We start from the raw sequence: 18,020 nt of genomic DNA, 5'->3' as shown, positions 1-18,020 counted from the left end.
GTATACATAAATTTCATTCTTTTATTCCTTTCTCTTTCTCAAAATCAATAATGGTTAAGATAAATTATTTAAATAGAAAAATAAATGTAATATTTTTAATAAAAATACTGTATACGTAATTAAAATAATAGATATAAGGTTCAAGAGGCATTTCTCCGTAACATTAAATCTGACTGACACGACGACAACCTCTCTACAGTCTCTCGTTCCCTCCCACGATTGCTAACACAGAATGCAATATACCGTCGCGTATTCTGCGGTCGTAATACTGTCCAATGTATCATTCCACTTCTATCAAACCGAAAGTCGTACTGCACCACGGTCAACAATCGTGTGACGAAAAGCTAGCCAGCGAATTGACACGGCAATAAAAGTAACTGAGTGCGGCAATCGTGCGAAACGGCGGTTCGCGAAATTCCATCGAAACGGTGCTCGCGTCACCATAAATCTAACCGGGCAGATCTACCGTCGCGATACTCCAACGTAAGTGGAGTAGCCGGGCGTTCGAGTAGTAACTCCGTATCGTTACAAGTCGCCGCGATGACCGAGTCAAATACGTACGAGCGCCGTGAAATTGAAAAAATTGATTAATTCCGCCGGCGAGGAGAAGTGAAGCATTTGAATATGTATCCTCTATCGTGAATAGATGCTGTATATTTTCCTGCATGTCCATACGGTATATGTATATAGCGGGGAATATGCGCGATATAGTATTTTTCTGAGCTTTCGCATCGAACTTTAAAAGTGTACCTCCAGACAAATTCGAAGTAAATTGGTCTTTCACGAACGCTAATTAAAGAGTTTTCAAACATTGAAATTTCAAGTTTTGACAAATTAAACTTGAAGAGCCTGTAGGTGGAACAAATTTTTAATTAACTGTTCGATATAGAACTGAGAGTCGTATTTTTATCGATTAAAAAACGTTTAACGTGCAAAGTTTTAGTCCGTACATATTTTTTTCTCATAAAAATTTATTTCCCATAAATTCTATATATAATTAAAAATACACAATTTGCTCATAATTGTAAATTGATATAGTAATAATTAAGAAATTATTTCTCAAATAATTTTACTTGAATCTTACAATAATATAATTTTAAATTGATATTTTTCGTTACTAAAATAAATTTAATTTCGAAATTTGCACGTGATCAAATTTAAATTGAGAAAATATCTCTCAAATTGAATGGAAGACAATTTCTCAAAGTTTGACGCAAAGCATCTCGTGCAGTGGCATGCTGGAAAGCTAATACAGCGATGTATCGTTGTATGTATGTACTACGGGTAGCATCGCATTTGCGTCAGTGTGCCGAAGTGGCCGGTGCCGAGGTCACGAGCGGGTGCAGCTTAACACATCGGTCCATTGTAACTTCTCGGCAACCAACCCCGCCATTGTTTCCGACACGGGCATTCGCCGATATCGCTAATTAATTTGTTCTCAAGCGACCAGGTTTCTAAAATAGCCGCATTAAAAATAGGGTCAACGTCGCGAAATGAAATATGCCATAGAGACAATCCGCTTGCATGACTAGGATAAAACGCTCAGTTCTGTTGATACAATAAGCACAGAGCTATATGAATACTGTCAAGCAAATTTAAATATTTTTCTACCGTGGTTACGTTGGAGAATGGATTCGTCCCAGGATACATTTTTATTTTTTTCCTACGAACAATAGGTTTATTTCAGAATTTTCCACTGTGCAAAAATCTGATGGAAAAACGAGAGAATATTGCGGGATGAATTAGATAAATTGATCGAGAGCTTCGCGCGTAGCCTAGTAACTTCAGTTACGAATTGTGCGGGTATGTCTACGCTGCGGCGGGAAGGTGCGCGAAATTGGGTTACGAGAGTGAGGGTGAGTTAACCCTTTATGAGGCTATTCCAACTTCGCAGTTGCACAATGGCATTGTTCTTATTTCCTACGACGTCCTACGTAGTGTCATGCGGTGCCTTCCGCGGCTCGTAGAAACGTCATTGCGCTGTTTTTAAGTACTACCATGGTACTAAAGACGAAATTACACTGATACACACAGTGTCATAGCTTCATAAAAATCAACAATGTAATAAATATAAAAGTTGTATGAGAAAACGATAAATTACGTGACAAGATATCATATTATTGTGTTACGATGTCTTTTAATTTAATAATTTAATTTTAAAAGTATTAAATTTATTGTTAACAAAAAATATAAAAATATATAAATATTCCATATCATATATATAAATATTTATTTCTTCAGTTATTGCAAATCAGCAAGGACACGTCAAGCTGCGAACTGTAAAAACTCTCATTCCCTCCCCTAGGCGCCATGATCACGTTAAAAGCCTGCTCGGCGAATAAACGACGTAGAAAGTTCACGTACTTGCATGGCAGTGCGATTGGAGATCCGGAAAAATTGCCGATTTACGTACGATCGTGGAAATCTCCGGCTCCTAAATTCGGGTCGAGAAACTCGAGATAAGCGCGGCGATAAAGTATGAGTGCAGAGACGAAACTCGAGAAGTAATAACTCCCTGAGGCGATCTCAATATTTGATTTCTATCGATGACGCAAACGGGACGGGATTCTTGATAACATCGGCACGACACTATATTTCGCGAACGTATTTCTGGAACAAACATGTCGCCGTGTGTATCTCGTCTAAAAAGTAAGCATCCATCTTCGTATTCTGTTACGTCGATGAAGATCGCAGGGAAATATCGGCGCGGAAAAATATGATATTCCAATCGAAGGGTTCAAACACGAGGATATGCGCGAGCTTGCGCGATATTTTCCGCGTAATTCCGTCCCGCGTAGCGCAATCCAATCTGACGAACGTTATATCGAGAGCGCCGTGTAAGTCTAGTTTTAAAACATTACTCACTGTTTGACGAGCGCGACTGCAAACTGCGCGTCATTTAACAAGGTGTATCTACAACGAAGCTATATCTACATTATCTTAAAAGTGATACATACACGCTCTACAAATGATTTGTATCATCTCCCATGTTTTACATCAAATCTGAACTCATTCTACTCTGCCTCTCGCCTCCCCTTCGGAATATCAAGGGTTGCGGACCGCGTCTTGTTATAACCCCTCGCAGTCAATTTTGCCTGCTGCACCCACGATTGTATCTCTCGACGAGGATAGACGCGACGCCTCGCAAAAATATTATATCGGGTATCGATACGTCGCACAATCAGATAAGAACCCCGAGAGGGGTCCCGCTGACTCGGTCGTTTCTCGTCGCGATGGAATCGCGGTCCGCTTTTATTTTCACAGCCAAGTATTTCGATGACTCAACTGCCAGACGGACATTCTCGTTGGGGGACGAGATCGTTGCGGCGACGTCTCTTGTCGGGGAGAGAAACGATACTTAAGATGATCACAACCACGAGAAATTCCTCAGGCGGAATTCCCGGAGTGAGGAAGTAGACCGTCTTGGCACAGATTGGCGATTTGAACAACGCGGTTGGTCAATGACCCCCTTTGCTTCAAGATTGCAATTATCTCGAATTGCTCATTATAATTCGGAGAGCAATTTTCGTTGCTTGTACTTAGAAATTGGGAGTACTTGTGCTAATAAAGAGCAGTGTTTCTAATAATATAAATTATTATATTAAAGATAATAGAAATTATAGTAAAGAATAACATAACGATCATAATAATAAATACATGTAAGATTAAATACTAAAGAATGTAATTTTACAATCCAATTGCACTATTTTTTAATATCGACAAATTTAGAAAAATAAAGCTTTTTACACCTTAACCATTATTTTAAATAATTATTTCATTAAATCTTTGATAAATAATAGTCAATCTTTTGCAATTAAAACATCTTTATCATTTTAAGACGTTGTGGGTTTCTACATCAAATCTTTTTAGAGCAACAAATAATAAAACGTCAGTAAATTAAATGGGATTTAGATTATTATACTATTATTTTCTACTACATAATATGGAAACGTAGCGTAAGAAAAATTATCTCGTAATTGGTATTGAAAGAGGCGACGCTTCGGCATTAGCTGAAAATTCCGTTAACCGAAAATATCGTTTAATTCGACGTTACGTAACGCGGGGGAATTCGATTTACCGCGAGCGAATATTTACGAACACGTACAGCGTTTATCCACGTGGCATCGAGCGGCAACCTCGATAGCGATGCGGCTGCAGCGAATTATGCACGCGCGGGCAGACGATGAGATCGCATCGCAGCGAGCTCGCCCGAAATTGATGCGCGATAATAATACGATCAGGTGGAAAATCGAGCCCCGACAATTGTGTGTTAAGCGCTGTTGGTCGATAACATGATCGCGAGATTTCGTAGAAGTGATACGTAAAGTGTCGATAATAGGAAGCATTCGGGGGAAACGTTGATCACAAACGAAAAGAATACGTAACTTTTAAATAACTATAACATATTTCCAAAAATAACTACATACGGCATATGCCCGAAAGAGCTTTGGTAATTTTTTTTTATCTATCTGTACCTATTTTTGCAAAAAGATGATTCGGATATTTTGGTAAATTTTTTATTCTTTTTTGCTAAATTAAAAAAACTTTTAGAACGGTAAATATTAATATTTTCTAATACAACAGTACTAAGGTATACAAAATATAATTTCTGCAACGCTAAAAGTTACCGTGTGTGTATTTTCCTTAGATTGAAAACAAACATACCTGTTACATAGTACCAATATTTTTATTGTACTTTTCTGTAAGCATTGGGTGTACAAAGGGATTTCATACTAGAACGAATTCATGTGAAACTCAAAAGCGGTAACACTCTAAACGTTAGAATTGCACAATGTAATAAAATTTCTCAGAGACCTCGTGCTCCACTTAATAGTTAAAAATACGCGATTACAAGCTTAAGAATTAAAGGGGTACGACTTTTGCAAGAAACTGCGCGCCTTTAACCACGTCGAGCGAACAGGTCGCAAATACCATTTTATTGCTTCTTCTTATTCTCCTTGGAAACGTACCATATCTTACAAGATGCGCTTGGCAAGTTTAAGGAAGTAGAGAAAAAGTGAGACGAGCCAGTCGCAAGTTTACGTCGACTAATTCTTTTGACCTTTCAAAAGCGAGCGTAGCTTTATTATTTTGTCGATCGCGATTTACCACAAGGAACATAATGAATGCGTGTCGATGACGATATTAGTGAACGCAACTCTATAAGCCGCTATAACGCGGAGACAGTTTAGAGTTTAGGTCTTTGCGACCTCGTCGGGGTCGCCATAAATTTTATGTTGCGCGACTTAAAGCAGATCGTAACACTGACGTAATTTCTTTTTCTTCGAGTAAAGCTCATGCCGAGCACCTTCGAGCAGCGAGCGACGACTGTATCGCGCAATCTATTTCCAAGTTAATTACCGGCGAAATAAAGAAGTAGGTCGGACTGTCCTACAATACACGATACAGAATATCACGCAGGGAAATTGCGATAACGAGCCGCCGAATTTAATTCAACTTCAGCTCCCAAACGCAACCCAACATTTTTACAACCGTGGTAATAATTAAGTACAGTAATTAGCCATACTTTCGTATTTAACATTTTTACGTGCGCGCTTTTTGAAACTGGTGAGTGTAATTTTTTTTTCAGCTAATTTTAAATGTAAGTGTTTACGAGAAGGAAATTACGTTTGTATTAACGAATGTTTATATTAATTAGGATGATAAAAATATTTTCTGTTTTAACGTATAAAAACATAAATAGAACCAGAAGAGAAAATCTACTTTTCTAAATCTGTAAACAAAATTTTGTTTATTTTTATCAGCTATATATAAACGTATTCTGGTAAACCGAATCTATCGGCGTTAATAAAATAACTAGTGCAAAAACATTTCATTCAGATAAAGTTCTTTAAGCTATCTCATCTATAAATGAATTTCATATTAATCTTTTACCGCGAGATACAAATGCGTTTATCTCGACAAAAAAAAACAGAATAGCGTAAGATAAACGCGCCAAGTAAATCTCCGGTGCTTGTGTGTATACTCCGCAGGAAATTGTCCTGCGTTTCTCCTTTCGAGCTGCATAAATCGCATCACCTACCGTGATCTTTAGGTCCCGTGGGTCGCATGTGTCGTATCGTCTACTGAAGCGGAGCACTGTGTGCGTCTTGTTCTCGTAACCCAGTAACAGTCGGTAGTCCTGGCTCGAATCCATCTGCGGATCTCTGCTGGCATCTTTCACGTGCCGGTCCTGGAAACAAGCGACGACTTAATGTTAAAATCCGCGCCAACGGGACCATAAAATATAATGCATCGTCGTGACGCTCCGCACTCTGCACACTCGCTTACACTCGCAGTCGCTCTTTTCTTCTCCCGAAAAGCTAAGATCAACTATCGCAGTGAAAGGGTAGAACACGTCAAGAAATAGAAAAAGAACTGCTCTCAACTTTTTATCGTTGCGTATACATATATATTTTTTATATATTTAGTATTATATATCACGTGAGTGCACTGGTATTACCAAAATGACAAGATATAGGAATACGCTATCAATAATTCTCAGAGGTTTTATTCCGAGAAAATCATATCGACAATATTGGATGTTCGAATAATGGGACATAAAATGAATGGACTAATATTACTTTACATCCATTCGACGAATATTCATCGAATATTCTGTAATATCTGATGACGCGTCGCATACGGGATATTAAACCGTTACTTAACGAATCATGACGTGAATGCAGCCCATCGAGACTTGTAGCGAGGGTCATCTTTCAATTCTAGACGTGCGCGAATGAAGAAGGTAGCTTTGGCTTTTTCTCTAACGAGGCAGACCTGGCAGGCGCTCATCGACGAGCGTCGACCAATGTGCAGGGACGCGTCATCATCGACGACGTAGTTAGCCTGTCCTACTCGTTTCAAATTTATCCGCAATGCTGGCTCGTTACCGTTAGCAGTTAACGACTGATTGGTCATCGACTTCGTACGTAAATGAATAGACCCTGCACCATAATTTGTCCGATAATATCCGCGCTCGCGCGCGCGCGTCTTTATGGCCACCTCGTTCGGTTTCGCGCGCAAATGACGCGAAATTGGATACACCTCTTGTAATAATAATCGATTCTCGTAACGACTATCGTGAGACCGGCGAACGCTTTCCCATGCGTGATCACTCGTATTTACAGTTACCCGACATCAAGAACTAGCAACGCTCCTGCGATCTCGCGTGAAATACAAATTTATTATTCGGCCCGCCGGCGACATGCGTTTTTTTCCCTTCTATGCTAATTCATCCCGTTTTTCACTACAACTAGCATTATTGGTTCAGCCCGACAGCGCTAACTTGGCATTTGAAATAATTGAACTTAAATAACAATAAGTTTTTGATAATTTGTATGTCAAATCAATATCACTAACATTATAGCGCTAAATTCAATTAATACCTTTCTGCGGTCTAAATGTTCGTTGCTCATCATTCCTTTTTTTCCTTATGCACTAACACATAGTGAATATTTATCTTGACTCCGATTTATTTTAATAATATTTATTTTAATTCCAATTTTTATCCTTTTTAATTATCCATTTCTTTATCTTAATCTATCGAGTTGAAATGGAAAATTTTTCTGGAATGAAATTCACGGATAATGCAAAAGTTTATGCAGAACTTAGCACAACGAAACGCCGCGTTAAGAAAAAGAGTCAGCCGGAAGGCAGCGTTATCGACACTACATGAAAATATTCACCGGCTTATTATACGCTGCTATTTTACGAGGCTGCGTACTATGTTTAAGACACGCTCGAGGTCCTAGAAAGACTTTTAAAAAGTCTTGCGCAGACAAGGAGCATGCGATGAAGAACTTGTACGCTTCCATTGTACCATAAATCCGGATAATGAGATTGAATGGATAAGTCACGTAATATCGCGACTACAGGTCTAGTAAAATTATTATTTTACCCTACTTAAAAAGCAGATGAGGCTCGTGATAATGATCGATGAAATAATGAATTCTCAGTGAAAGAGATTCAATGTTCAAGCAAATATCTTTATATTATGTTTTTCAGTTTTCTGCATACATATATAGCTACTTGTATTTATTTAGTCACTGTATACATATATATTTATTTGATTTTATGACGAAACATTTATACTCCACCTTTACAGAAATGTAATACTAACAGTAATAAATTAGCAAATGATTTAAGTAATATTATTTATTTTGAATATTATAAAAGTACAAACAACAGTATTTTTAAATTGCTTAAAATAAGTAATATGTTATTTAAATTATTCGCCAATTTATTATTGTCAGTATTACATTTTTATAAGAGCATTTTGTAAATTCGTAGTCTTTATTTCTATGTGGATTTGGTTTAGGCATTTTACTTCCACACTCTCAATTTTAAAGAAAGATAGCCGTTAAATAACCAAAAAATGCTGAATAATCATAGAGGTGACTTTAAATTTTTGCTAATTATCTAACGCTCAGTCGCTTTTGTTCCGAATACCATTGGTCTTTTTATTGCGCGCGCGCACCAATTTCTTGCACGATGCCGATATTAGAATGCCATTCTATCGTCTTACAAAGAAACGGCCGTTGCCGACAAAAACCAGCGGCGTCGCGCCTGCTTCGCCCTTTTCCCTCGCTGATCGAGTTTCTCGTTCGCGATGACGATCGTCGAACCGAGACGACTGCGCGCTCCTGTCGCAAGGGAGACAAAGGGCGAGAACGAAGGCAAAAGTTAAGGCAAATTTACACGTAGAATTTTTGACGATATTGATCGAAATTGTTCGAAAAGTGAAAACGAAATAAATCACGTAACCATTACTTAAACAAATAATGTAGAATAAAAAAATCATTTTTAGCCAGATTATCACCCAGGATAAATATTGTAAAATGTAAAATAAAATTGTAAAATTTCATTCCACTTTTGTTTGATTCAATTTGTAGAAGCAGTTAGTAAGATACACGTCCGCGTGTTGCGATGTGACAATTTTACGATTAATTCTCTTTGTTGCCATTTAGATTGATCACGTGCAATACTAATGCAAATTGCAAATGTCGCGTATTCAAAGTGAGAAATTGTAGATCATGAAACACAAGACGAAAGTCGAAAGTCGAGAGAGTTGAGAAGTCAGAACTGAGTTTAGGAAACCGACAGCTTACAGTTGTGAACTGGGAGTTTATAGTTGAGAGGTTGCACTAACTCGATGCATCTGTATACATAGTATGTTTACTCTTTAAGGATGATATATAATTGAGTTATTGTACAGGTTGTACGGGAGGAGTCCGCGACGTCGTCTCATTCTTTCTCACGTTCAAGTTTTTAAGAAGCAACGAACGCCCGCGTCGGATCGGCCGCGAATCGGGTAGCCCACTTTTAGCGCGATACATCGAAACAAAAACGCGTTCATCCAATTTATTTTGGATGATTCATCCGGGGTAATCATCAGGAGCGAACCGTGTAAATTCGCCTTTAGTTAGGCGACTGCGAGTGGCGTCCTCGGGGACTCCTCGGCCCCTTAAGGGCCGAAGACAAGTTTTTCTGGCGAGATTCCGTGCCGCCGCCTCGATATAATTATCGCGGCGCGGCTGCTCGGCTTCGGAAGAAGCGCGCCGACGCCTTCGGACGATTTCGTAGCCATTGTTCCATTGTGAGGATCGTTCCCTCCACCCTTCGCGGCGCTCCGGCGCGGCTTTATTAAAATTTCATTTAGCCGCGAGCCGCGTACCTGCGCGTGCTGCGTGATTCCCGACGAGTCACGCGTGTTATGTCGCCTACCCCGGCACCGGACACCCTTCACATCCTTGTCCCTTATCCTTTGCCTGTTTCTTTTTCCCCTGGCTGATGTTCTCACCTGGGCCGCGTCACGTCGCCTTTGCGGACGTCAAGATATGCGAAGGGAGAGAGAATAGGAACGGGGGCTACGTCGACTCGCGTTAACTTCAGAAAGGCGAACGCGTGAAAATAACTCGGTAGAAAGAAAGGTGAGAAATTGAGTGAAAAGTAGACTGAGACTAAAGTATTATATATACGATGAATGTACATCATGAATTTTTGCGCGAACAAAAAATTGATTTGTAGAATACATAAATAAATGTAACTAATAGAAAGTTTTTTGAGTAATATTTATCAAATAAAAATATTCCTTTAAATACATACTTGAATAAATTGATGAGTTATCAAATATTCAGATTTAAAGCAATGTGCAGCAATAATAAAATAATGTTGAAACAACGAATCAACTATGAATAGTCGCTTCGATAAATTTCTTTAACTTTACAAAGTTTTACAACGTTAATATATATCCATAAATAAATTAGACACGCATGCACGTATGTAACGACATTTATATGATTAATTCATTATTTTTACAAAAGCAAAAATAAAATTGAAATAAAAAATTAGAAAGCACTCAAATAAATATTTTACCATTAATCGTGTGCAACAACATCTTCATGATTATAATTCATTTATATTTTCAGACAGATGGCTTATAGTCGTGTGTCTCGCAAGTTTTTTTTCGTTGTGCAACTGCCTGCGGACGGTATGCGGTTACTCAAAGGTAAGAGGACCGTCTCTGACGAAGGATTCGAATTCTTGCGCGAGAAAGGGCTTTACCGACGACGACAAGGCTTTGAACCTTAGGCGAGCTGTATTGCTTCCAAGTTCGACGCTCTGATGAAAAATTGAAAGTAAGTACGCATACGTTCGTACTTGAATGCTTTTCGTGTCTCGCAACTGAGATATCGAACCGTGAGATACCGCGGCGAGATGCAGCGAACGTCTTAATGTTCCTAATGTACTTTACGAGAAAATTGACAGATCGGGAACAATGATGGCGCAAACTCTGTCTGAAACTCTCTTACAATGATGACAGAGTATTTTTGCAGAGTAATGCGAGATATTATCACATTACTTAAATGTATATCCGAGACAGTTTTTTCTAAATAAAAATGTAATACCGTCCTGTAATAATTACATGCAACGATGCCTTAAATTTCTCGCTTTTCATTATTGCGGAATTCCGAAGTTCGCTCACGAGACACGCCGCGATGGAATTTCCTCACGGAGCAAAAATTCCTGCGACATCGTTTACTGGAACCGCGGATCGCGTTATCATCGATCGCGCCGTGAAAAATTACAGAAGAAGAACCGTCTCTCATCCCGCCTCATCTCACCTCGTCCCGCCGCGTCACGTCGCATCGCATTGCGATTCGTGGGAGTTCGCGCGAAACGATAGAGTAATAAATAATTTGCGAACCCGTCTGCCGTGCATAACTTCTTCAATTTCCGCCCCCCGCTATCGGAAGTGGAGAACATATTTTTTCCATCCCTTGGCGCACCTCTTCCGCCTTTCCGAGACATGAGTAATCGAGAAGTCTGTCAGGACAGTCTCTGCGTTTTCACCCCTCTTTCAACACTTTTACACTGCTACAAGAGCATTCAATCTTTCCCCTTCTATTGAATATCATGCGAACAACAAACGTCATCATTTTGTGTAACGGATACAAAGTCTTATAAGTCTTAAATATTTTTATTTATAACACTTTGTACTGTACAAAGTGTAAGAAAGATTATTCATATTTTAAAACTTTCCTTCACAAAATATTTGACCATGTGACTTGAACTTTTTGTATCGAATGAAATTCTTTATGCACATTTAATAATTAATCATTTATATCCATATTCATTTCTTTCTTTCCCGAGCTATTTTAAATTCTAGGATAATTTTGTAATATAATTACATACTGCAATATATTTTTAACATTAATATATCTTACTATTGCTTTTCTTTAATCAATGTCGTCTACGGAGTACGTTTTCGAAATATTTTCTTTCCTTGATTCTATTATTTATACGTTTATATATTTTCTTCGCAAGCACGCAACGCAATTGGGGCGGATAAACTCTCGGACTGGTTACATCGCCCGAAATTGCCTGTTATTCGCGATTGGACTTCGTACGTTCGTCACGGCGTGAATCCGCGGTCGACGGCACGATAAAAGGAAATCGGTTCGGGACACGTACGACAGTAAACTCGTGCAATGTACGATTCTCCATTTTGCGCTGGACGTACACGTGGGACGCGAATTTTCAGTCGTGGCGAAATGGTGGACAGCGATTGCATCCTTCCTCTCGTCGCATTGATGATTTTCCCCAATACGCTATATTTCACTGCCTTTTCCTGAGGCTATTAAAGAAAGTCTCATCTCCAAATTTTTGTCAATAAATACATTATCCCCATAGTTGCAAAACTATATTTTTGACAAATTTAATATTTCGAATTTTGTTGTCTTTCTTTTAATTCATTAAAGATAAAAAGTTATTAAATTAAAAATTAGTGCGACGTCGGAATTCCATTGTTAAATGAAAAAGGAAACAAATATATTTGCGATTTTTTGAGTATCTTCAATTATTGAAACAATAAACGCGAGAATTATTACGAACTGTGTCTTGTTTCGACTAAGCATATCTCAACGACGCGACGTGTAGAATTTTAGAGCTCGTAACTTATTACAATAATCATTTTTTAAGTAACTTAAGCAGAATGAAAAATTCTTAGTCTTTGTATGGAGTAGACAATAGCTCATTTACCTGTACAAACGGAGTCTTTTCGTTAAAAAAAAAGAGAGAAAAAATCGTTCTTTTTCTAACAATTACAGAAGTTTTAATAAGCTGGTTGCATTCAGTGGCGTACAGTAACCATATGAAATTAATTTTGCTGTTATATTCCGCATATAGAGTAGTTATTCGACAAACCGATTTTATGTATAAATACATGAAATAAAGATAATATAATAATGTCGGCTAGCTATGCTTTATGATATCGGCTATTGATATTCATACGGTCGGATTAGTTCGTAATCATGAAACATCAGTGACATCAACAGGCATTATCGGCATCCAATTACGTCGCTTTGTGCATACTGGGAGCTTTGTTCCGCGAATGTCTGTCTTTCCGTTCTATCGAGCGCACCACGCGAACGCGCAATCAATGCACTACAGGGGGAAGAGAGGAGGGAAGAAGAGACAGAGAGAGAAAGAGAGAGGGAGGGAAAGGGCGCGTGTTTCATCCCACACGAGCCAACATACGCATGTATGCATTCAGTAACCGATTCCGCATGCCGGACAATTATAGCAATTATGCCGACCCAATTCACCGTGCGCATTAATACTCCGCCGCGACGTCGTCGATGCTGGAGCATCCCGTTGCGCCGATCAAACGGTTCCTCCTGCGAATGGCCTACGACCCTAAAAGCGAATTACATAAACCTACGCGCGATTAATGGTCTCGTCATGTGAATCACTTACAGTAAAAAAAGAATATGTTGTATAAATAATTTACATACACACACGCATGTATGACATATATGTGTGTATAGTATTTTAATTGAAATAATTGTCAATGTCCAATAATTTAAAGTTGATGAATTACTGGACCTGGATATTTATTTAAATTCATTAATTCAAATTGATTTATTAATGTATATTTCTAATGATTCTTCCTCTTTTTCTTAACTACACAAAGATTCAGTTTGTACAAGTAAACAAGCTATTATCTGCTTTATACGAAGACTAAGAATCTTTCATTCCGCTTAGCTGCTTAAAAATTTATTATTGTACCAAGTTACGAGCTCTAAAGTTCTGCACGTCGTCGAGGCTTAGTCGAAACAAAATATAGTTCGTAATAATTCTCGCGTTTATTGTTTCAATAATTGAAGACACTCAAAGTGCGGAGACTATTAATGTAAAACGAGCTTAAGTACGGCTTAAAACGCAGTGGCGGGACCATATTTAACAGGAAAGCACGAAACGTGCGAGCACACGAACCCGGGTCATATAATCGATCTCCAATCCTTCGTGTCGCCTTCCCATGGTTATGCCGTACCGTGTGTTGCGGTGATTACCCGATCCTATGCATGTTAAAGGAATTATACCAATTACGAGCGCTCCAATTCGCCATTCAGTGACAGCTTCTAATAACAAATAATGACCGGTCCGGGAATAAAATAAATTTTCCTGAAAATCTCTCGTGCGGATAAGTAAACCACCTGATCGTCATCGTTCATGATCGCACACGCAAGGACGGGACATGGTCTGTCGTGTTCCTCCAGTACATAATAATCATAATTAGATCATGAATATCAGAAAATCGATCTTTACGTGTATCAAATTTTCTTGTATAAAGTGGTCCTTAACTATGAAGAAATTAACTTTTTAAAGATTATATTGAAAACCAATGATTGACTCTCCGTGTTTTAAAAGCATCATATACTGTTATCGATATCGGATATTAATACTCGCGCTTCAATACTTCGCGTTACAATTTTCAAGTATCGTAAAATTTCCTCGATCTATTCGTTCCTTATTTCTTCAAATCTTTCTGTCAATTCCCCTTAGTTCTGCTTTGCCCGTTGCTCAGCGCAAGTACTCCGTATGGTAAATAAGCATAATATTCGACAAAAAAATATTCTTTAGTCGAAAGGAAATTGGTCGCATCTTGTTAGCGCAAACAGTCGCGCTCGAAAATCGCTCGGGATTTCATTATCGCGGCAGTTGACGGCGAGAAAGAGCGCACCTCTTCAGCATTCAGAAGTAATTCGAAGTCCGGAGGGCAGTGTAAATTGCTTTTCACGGCGTGAGGCTGCGGACAGCGGAGGATCCGAAGATCCCGATGCGCCGCCAACTCCTTTGAGTGATGTGCAAATAGTCTCCCTCTCTGCTCTCTTTTTCTTTCGTCCTCTTCGCGCGGACTTCTCTCGTCAATGACTTATGGCTTCCAAGGAGATAATCGTGATTCGAGCATTTGAGGAGATAATCTGAAGTTCGCAAGCCCGCTGCGAGATATTCCGAATGAATTTTGATGACAAAGTCGCGAACGAGAAAAACTGCTAAAGTCGATACGTACGTTTATTCATATTGCAAATTATGTAAATTCAATTTTCTTAATACGGCGATACATCAGCTTGCGACGTAGAATTTTTCGCTCGTTTTGAAATTAACGTAAATCTCGAAGAAAGAGATATAGTCGACGTGCAGGCAGAGGATCGACGCGATACACATTTAGAATAAATATTTTATTCAAGAAGAGAGCCACGTTGCTTCGAAATTCCAAGCAGCGGCTTTAGACCGTTCCGGCGAACGAAAACAATTACTGATACGCGAGATAAGCAGAAAATTTCATGAATATCAAGAAGCGCATGGCGGCGAATTTCATTCAAATATTCTCGCATGAAAATGTAGCTCACCATTTATTAGAATACTCGACCATTCTGATCAACTTTTCATTTTGCTTACCTGTCATATACTTTATGAATCTTTCTATTACATTTTTTAGTTACATTTATTAAATTCAATTATTATTTTATCAAATTGTTTCGTTATTTTATTAAGTCCAAGAGCATTAAAAGGTACATGAGTAGCCTAATATTTTTTAATTGTATTTTAAAATTGATAATTAAATCAATAATATTATATATAGTATTTATATAAAAAATGATTAATGACCTTGTAAAATAGATGTGAGTATTGTCTATCGCTCATTGAAATCTTGGGAACAAACTTGTAAAATAAACGTGTTTCTCGATACATGTGTTTTATATTGTAGATGCATTGCGCGAAGATATCGCGACGAAACACGCGATTGCGAATGGCACGTGGCTCCGAATCTGCATGTATTTTGTACGTGGCGCGCTTTCAGAGTTCGCAAATCGAAACGTGTGACTTTAAAAGATTTACGCTGATAAAAAAAAATATATAAAAGCAGCGCTACAGCGTGAAACCAACGTATATACATAGCGACAGGTTTTTATCTTCCGCCCTTCAGTTGATTCGGGTCGGCGTTCACCGGCACTGCGCACTCGGCAAACCGCATCACGCTTCGTGGTTCCAAAGTGCATTCAGCCAAAGCATGCACGCGAAATGTCCTCGCTGGCGGAAACCGTATTACGCAGCATATCGGAATCGTATAGCGATCGAAGAGTATCATAAAATGATTTCCGATCATTCATTCATTCACGAAAATTTCTGCCATAAACCCTGTACCGAAAACGTATCTTTTATTAAGAGAAAAATAGAAAAATATGAACGCGCAATTAACAGCCAGATAGTTATTCTATCAAACAAAAAACATTCTTATGATTTATAAAACGATGAAAACTGAGTATCACATGTATGAGCAGATTATTGAAAATATATAATTTCAAATACCTTATTACACATAATCGTCAAGATATTATAAAACATAGTAATAATCTGCTTTCTTTAAAGAAAATATGCGAATCTGATGACTTGAAAAAATATACATATAATTCTATCATCGATCAACTTTTGAAGAATACCGTTCTCCCACCTTGCTCGCAGAAAGATGAAAATGCAGCATCCAAAAGACAGTGCCAAATGCCGACGCTCAATTCCGATCTCCGTCCAATCTGCGTCCAATCCCGAACGTATAATCTGGCCTTTACGTTTTCCACGTTGCATGCTCGCGTCTTGCCCGATTTTTCCACGATGAAGAATAGAAAAGAGAGAGAGAGAGAGAGAGAGAGCCCCTGGTTGTCGCGACGCCGTGCCGCGGCTCGCCTCGAAAGAAGTCATCAGCGCGCGACGCCATTATTCTTCCCGCCCCGTGCAGTCGCTTTTTCTGGATCGCGAGTCGATCCTGGCTCCGAGCTTGCAACGCCCCCGCCCTTTTCTACCGCGCGCCTGCATTAATCACGAGACACCGGGGATATTATCGCGGCAATGTGAAACGTCCGTCATTCCAGCCGCTCCTGCCTTCTTTTTTTCCTCCCCTTCTACGCCATTCTGAGAGCGCTCCGAACCGTAATGCTTACTCTCCTCCGCGACTCCATTCTTTTTGTACATAGCTTGCGCACCACGTGCTCAGCCACGTTAACGACTCGACGCAGCTTAGCGGGGACACGCGAAACGCATGGCGCACTCAGCAGATCCCTTTTAGGAATTAGGATAATAGAATCACGGTAAATCAGAGTTTCAAACGCGCGTTGGGTTTGATCTCCGGACGAAGATTTATTAACCTCAGCGAGAGAGATTCAGAATTTGATTTGATTACATCATTTTCGAAGAGAACGGTTCGATGATTAAGTTCCTACGGAATTGCGTTTAACAGTGTAACTAATGTTTTCTTGAATAAAACGATCCGCGTTCTTAATAAAACAAAAAAGAACCTTACATTTATGGACATTTATCAAATCCACATTTGTTAAGTCTTTAGCTTAAATTCAGAAAAATAAAATGCAAGAATAGATGTATGCCGAATATTCTTGTATGAATGTTGCGCTACGGTAGTAATTACGAAATGACAGCAGTCCCAGTTCTCCTTTACAATGAAATGCCTGCTACATATATACATACAAATGCTTAAAAAAAAATGTAGTGCTCCTTACAGAGTCTGTTGAAATAGAAACCTGAAAAAAAATACGCGAAGTTGATACGCGAAACGATAAATAGAAAAGAAAGATTAATTGATTCGCCAGAGTTTCTGCCGTGCATAGCTTCTGCGTTGTCGTCTCCCGCCGACTTCGCTCGCATTAAAATTCGCAGCACGCATCCGCGAGATAATCAAAGGGCTGAAGTTTTACGAGAAACTATCGTGACATTCGAGGCAGTTTTGCCGATAGGGCAACTGGCCAGAAAGAGAGAGAAAGAGAGAAAAGGAGGCCTCGTTACTCCACGGTCGGCCACAAATTGTTCCAGCGAACGGCAATATCTCGTTCCGCATCTAGCGACGGAAGAGGACTCTCAGTACGGGATTCCCCGCCTTGTGGACCGTAAATCTCGTTTCATCGCTTACCTGCGCTGCTTCATGTCTTGGTTCGTGACTGGGGATGCTTACGGAGTATCAATGCGATGTCGAATACCATAAACGTATACACTGTATTGCATTAGTATTGCAAAATACTTTTTCTAAAATCTTCTAGCCTCTGATCTACCTATATTGCCTTTTATTTAAAAACATCCTTTCATATTTCTCTTTCTACAAATATGATAATTTTTCTGCGAACATTTAATAAAAACAGTGCCATTTTCGGTTCATTTAACTCCAATTA

General features: G+C 39.0%; 1 protein-coding gene across 2 annotated transcripts in view; it reads right to left on the bottom strand.

The window, feature by feature from the left end:
• LOC105193696 (MOXD1 homolog 2) overlaps positions 1 to 18,020 on the bottom strand; it is a 211,716-nt gene that overhangs the window by 50,204 nt on the left and 143,492 nt on the right. For both annotated transcript variants that reach the window (XM_039446298.1, XM_011158243.3), the window contains exon 3: positions 6,044 to 6,193. In XM_039446298.1, coding sequence (XP_039302232.1) covers positions 6,044 to 6,193 — 150 coding nt within the window. The remainder of the gene's footprint in view (positions 1 to 6,043; positions 6,194 to 18,020) is intronic.

The sequence above is a fragment of the Solenopsis invicta genome, chromosome 2, assembly GCF_016802725.1.
Source record: "Solenopsis invicta isolate M01_SB chromosome 2, UNIL_Sinv_3.0, whole genome shotgun sequence".
Classification (NCBI taxonomy): domain Eukaryota; kingdom Metazoa; phylum Arthropoda; class Insecta; order Hymenoptera; family Formicidae; genus Solenopsis; species Solenopsis invicta.
This window is presented reverse-complemented; position numbering and strand designations above follow the sequence as displayed.